The sequence below is a fragment of the Equus caballus genome, chromosome 1, assembly GCF_041296265.1.
Source record: "Equus caballus isolate H_3958 breed thoroughbred chromosome 1, TB-T2T, whole genome shotgun sequence".
NCBI lineage: Eukaryota > Metazoa > Chordata > Mammalia > Perissodactyla > Equidae > Equus > Equus caballus.
In genome coordinates, this window is record NC_091684.1 from 82,177,953 (window position 1) to 82,183,120 (window position 5,168).

At 34.7% G+C, this 5,168-nt stretch overlaps 1 protein-coding gene across 1 annotated transcript; it reads right to left on the reverse strand.

The window, feature by feature from the left end:
* Positions 1-2,797: 2,797 nt before the first annotated feature.
* ZNF485 (zinc finger protein 485) lies at positions 2,798-3,963 on the reverse strand. Its single transcript, XM_023646610.2, is given in 3 exon segments — positions 2,798-3,127; positions 3,130-3,789; positions 3,792-3,963. Coding segments are annotated over 3 exon segments (1,083 nt in total). The 3' UTR covers positions 2,798-2,876.
* Between the last annotated feature and the right edge of the window lie 1,205 nt (positions 3,964-5,168).

Genomic DNA, 5,168 nt, shown 5'->3' on the forward strand with positions numbered 1-5,168 from the left:
TTTGATTGGGTTGTTTGATGTTTTGTGGTTGAGTTGCGAGAGTTCTTTATATATTAAGGGTATTAAGCCTTTGTCAGATATATGACTTGCAAATATTTTTTCCCAGTTAGTGGGTTGTTTTTTTGTTTCAATCCTGTTTTCATTTGCCTTGAAGAAGCTCTTTCATCTGATGAAGTCCCATTTGTTTATTTTTTCTATTGTTTCCCTTCTCTGAGAAGGCATGGTGTCCGAAAAGATCCTTTTAATACTGATGTCAAAGAGTTGAGATACTATTCTTAATCTACTTTTTCACTTAATATATCTACTCCATCCTTTTTATTGGCTATATCATATTCCAGTGGTAAACTGCATTTTCCAAAATGGTCACAATAATCTCCCTTCCAATGTGCTATTCTTGCATTGTAATTCTGATTCTTCTCCCATGAAGAAGTGTGGTTTATTTTCCCTCCCCCTTGAATTTGGGTAGGTTTGACTGTGGAAGAAGTGATACTGTTATTTCTGAGGTTAGGTCACAACAGGTAATATTGATTCCCTGCCTGATTCTCATGAGACATTCATTCTTGGAACTCTGACCATCGTCCTGTGAGGAAGCCCAAGCAACCACATGAAGAGGCCATGTGTCAGTATTCTTGTCAACAGCCCTAGCTGAGGTCCCAGCCAATAGCATCAACCACCGAATTTGTGTGAGCACCTTCAGATCAGCACTGGCCAACAGAAATATAACGTGAACCCCAAATGTGGGTCACATATGTAACTTTAAATTTTCTAGTAACCACATTAAAATCAATTTTAATATGTTTAATTTAACCCAATATACCAAAAATATCATTTTGACATGAATCAATATAAAAAAGTGATTGAGATAGTTTAGTTTCTCTTTATCACACTAAGTCTTCAAAATCCACTGGATGTTTTACACTAACAGCACATCTCAATTCAGACTAACCTCTTTGCAACTTCTCAATAGCCACTTGTGGCTACTGTACTGTGGCAGCTTCATATGATTCCACCTTTCAACTGTCAGTTCCAGCCTTGGGTTTTCACGGCTGAGACCCAAACATCACAGAGTTATAAAGTTGTTCCTGCTATCCTCTCTTTGAATTCTTGACCCACAAAATCCGTGAGATAACAAAATGGCAACTAAATTTGGGGTGGTTTATTATGCATTGATAGTAGCTGGACTACCAGCCTATGAAAGCTCTATAATTTATCAAAACATTTCCCTACTTAGGTGTTTTTCCCACCTCTTCCCAGGATTTTATGATAAACAATGCTATGATAAGCAATATAATCTCTGTAAGCTAGTCTACTTCCTTAAATAGTTTGAGAGTGGCTTTTCTGGGTCAATGGGAACATACATTTAGTAAATTTACATTTACGTTGTCAAACTGCTATCCAAAGCAGCTTAACCAGTTTTCATCAACAATAATGCATACATGCCCACCTGTGCTTCTTTTGATTAATTCTGGCCCTTTTCCAGTTTGACATGAATGCTTAGTTCCTTTCTTTTCTGTTCTATAACATTCCTCTATAATTTTGCTTTACTTTACATTTTAAACTACCAGTGATATATCTTTATTGTAAAAGATTCAAGTAATACATAAACTATATAAAAGCAGTCCTATACCATTATTATACGCTTTGGCTTTTTTCCCAATTAATGTCTTAGACATCTTTCCCTGTCAGTTCATAAAGTTTAACCCATTGTGTGAATTGATTAAGTGACTGCTTTATAATTAACTGTTAAATGTTAAATGACTGCATGGCAGTCCAAAGAATGCATGGATCTTAATTTAACCATTGCCCTGGTGACTCCAGCTTTTCACTACTATAATGTTCTAAAGACCAACTTTACTCTTTCTTAGATTTTAAGAAGTTGAAATGTTAGATCAAAGGGCAGAAACTTTTTAAAAGTTGGTAGATATAGTCAAATTATGCTTCTCACCACCCAACACATTGTTAATTCACAATTCCTTCAACAATACATGTGTGTCTATTTTCTTGCTCACTCAAAATCATCAAATATATCTTATTAATTTTTGCCAAATAAGCCCCCCAAAAATATGATCATTTTAATCCACATTTCTCTAAAGTTGGTCATCTCTTTTTGAATTTGACCCTTTGTCCTTTTTTCTGACAATTGTACATGCATATCCCAGACCATTTTTCCACTGAGAATTTTATATTTTTCTTATGTATTTTTAAGAACTCTTTAGATATTCTAAGTGTTATTTGTTATATATGGTGGTGGTAATATTTTCTCCAAGTCTGGTTCTTTGTATTTTAATATTGTGAAGCCTCTGGTCATACAAAAGTTTTTAGTTTTCATGTGTATGATTTTTAAATTTTCATGGCTTCTGAGTTTTCCAATTTAAAAAGACAACTGTTAAGTTATAGACGATACATGTATGTATGCTTGATTAAATATTTCAAAAGACACAGCCAAAGTCAAAATTTCACTTCAGCATACCAATACCACATCCTTCTCAAAGATAACTGTTAAAGTTTGGCCTTTATTTTTCCAGATCTTTTTGAATACATATAATATATATGTACACACAAAAAAAGTTTCACTCTTTAAAATATAAATAAGACCATAATATATAAATTTTCTGCAGCTTGCTTTCTTAACTTAACAAGATATCATGGGGGTATTTCTCTGGCCATAGATAGAGCTCTACCTCATTCTTTTTACTTGCTACATAGGATTCTATAGTAACTATTTCCATATTGATAGATATTTAGGTTCTTCAAATATTTCACTAGTACAAACCATACTACAATGACATCCTCACAAGTGAGAAGTTCTTCAGGATAGTGGTGCACAGAATATTTTTGTTAAATGTGTAATTTATTGACTGTCTCCTCTTTGATGGTCAAAAGGAATAAACTACATCTGCATGATTTACCACACTACATTTAATGGCTGTTGCTTCATTATGAGTTTTCTTATGTTGTTTAAGGGCTGAACTCTGGGGAAAAGCTTTCCCGCACTTATTACATTCATAAGGTTTTTCTCCAGTATGGATTCTCTAATGTTCAACAAGGCTAGAGCTATGTCTGAAGGACTTCCCACATTTGTTACACTGATAGGGTTTTTCTCCAGTATGAATTCTCTGATGTCCATAAAGGTTGATCTCTTCATAATGGCTTTCCCACAGTCATTACATTGATAGGGTTTATTTCCGCTATGAGTTTTCTGATGTCCAGCAAAGGATGAGCTATATCTGAAAGATTTTCCACATTTACTACAATGATAGGGTTTCTCTCCTGTATGTATTCTTTGATTACTAATAAGAGTTGAGCTCTTCCTAAAGGCTCTTCCACAGTCATTACACTGATATGGTTTCTCACCAGTATGGATTTTCTGATGTTCCAACACAGTTGAGTTATCCCTGAAAGCTTTCCCACATTCTTTACATTTAAAAGGTTTCTCTCCACTATGTAGCCTCTCACGACAAGTAACGGCTGCATTCTGAGCAAAGGCTTTCCCACAGTCATTACATTTGCAGGGTTTGTGACCAGTATGAATTCTGTGATGACTTAAAAGGATAGAGTTCTTTCTGAAAGCTTTCCCACATTCACTGCATTTATGGGGTTTCTCTCTAGAATGAATTTTCTGATGACTAACAAATGTTGAGTGCTTCTTGAGGAATTTCCCACATTCAGTACATCTATAAGGTTGCTTGCCTATGTGGATTTTATGATGATTTAAAAGGGATGAGCTGCTCATAAAGGCTATCCCACATTCTTTACACTTATGGGGTCTCTCACCAGTATGATTTCTCTGTGGCTAATGAAGGAGGAATTATATTTGAAGACTTTCCCACGCTCCTCACATTTATAGTGCATCTTCTCTGTGGAACTTCTGCCCTCTCAACCTAGGCCTCTTTCCATCATGACAGTTTTTGTTCGCTCTCCCAGATCAGATCCTTCAGAAATATTTTGCTTTAGGGCCAACATCTTTGTTTCAAACCAGTACTCCTGGACTGAAAGAAAATTTCAAAAATCAAATGTTCTCTTTGTTGAAATACTGAAAATGAGAGCTACACAAGGATAAGGATAATGTTCTATTCTACACAAGTAAGGGTTATGTAAAATTAACTCATCCCGCTTGTGATTCTTGCTCAGAAAAGATGGCAAAACTAAAGATAGTAGAAGTAAGTAGCAGTCAAAAGAAATGGAAGGAAGTTATATTATAAACATTGTATTTAAAGAATGCAAAGAGTATCAAAGAAGTTAGCAAGGTATGAGAATAACACAGGAAACATGCAAAAAAAGAAAAATGATGAGAACTGTGAGGATAAGCATAAATTTGGGGAGAAAGTCAAGCATCATAAAGTAAGCCATGATTACTAGCACAGATTCCTATAGGGTGGTACATTTGAGAAGATTGCAATTTCTCCAAGAACTTAATAACAACATTTCCTATGAGAATTTAACAGAGAACCAACATTTAATGATGCAGATAAAAAACAGACAAAATATTTAAGGAACCAAAATAGTTCTCATGTCAAAAGATTTTAGTATAATCTAAGTTTCTAACATATCTAAAAAAGAACATACCAACCAAAAGGAGAACTATGTGATTTTTCTCTAGCTGTTTACAAAATACAGATACAAGACCCAATAGAAAACATGCAGAATGAATCTGACAAGGAGATTCTGAAAAACTAATGAAGCCAAATTTGTGATAAATCAATAATCGTTGATCAATTCTTTTACTGAATGAATTTTTTCTACAAAAAGAAGTTATATCTACCTATATCTACAGACATAGATATATATACACACATATATACATGTACATTTATAGTTTTTGTATATTTTATGTTTATTAGCCTGGGGAGAAATCCCATACATCAGATACTAGAGCTGAGACTTATTATTTAAAGAGATGCAACTTGGAGGTGAAGCCTGGTAAGAAACAGCTCAGATCCTTCAAATGGCCTTTAATGGGATATGTATTTAATGTGTAATGGTTAAACTAGAGAAAATTTCAAGATCCTGGTCGTAAAGGTAGGTGAAAGCAAATTAGTTATATGAAGAGGAAGACTGTGACAAAGGCAGCCCTGCAGAGCAGTGAGGAAAAGGAGACTATACCTATACTGGCATATTTGGGGAGGGGGCAGGGAGTAAATATGAACCCTACCTCATACCATGCACAA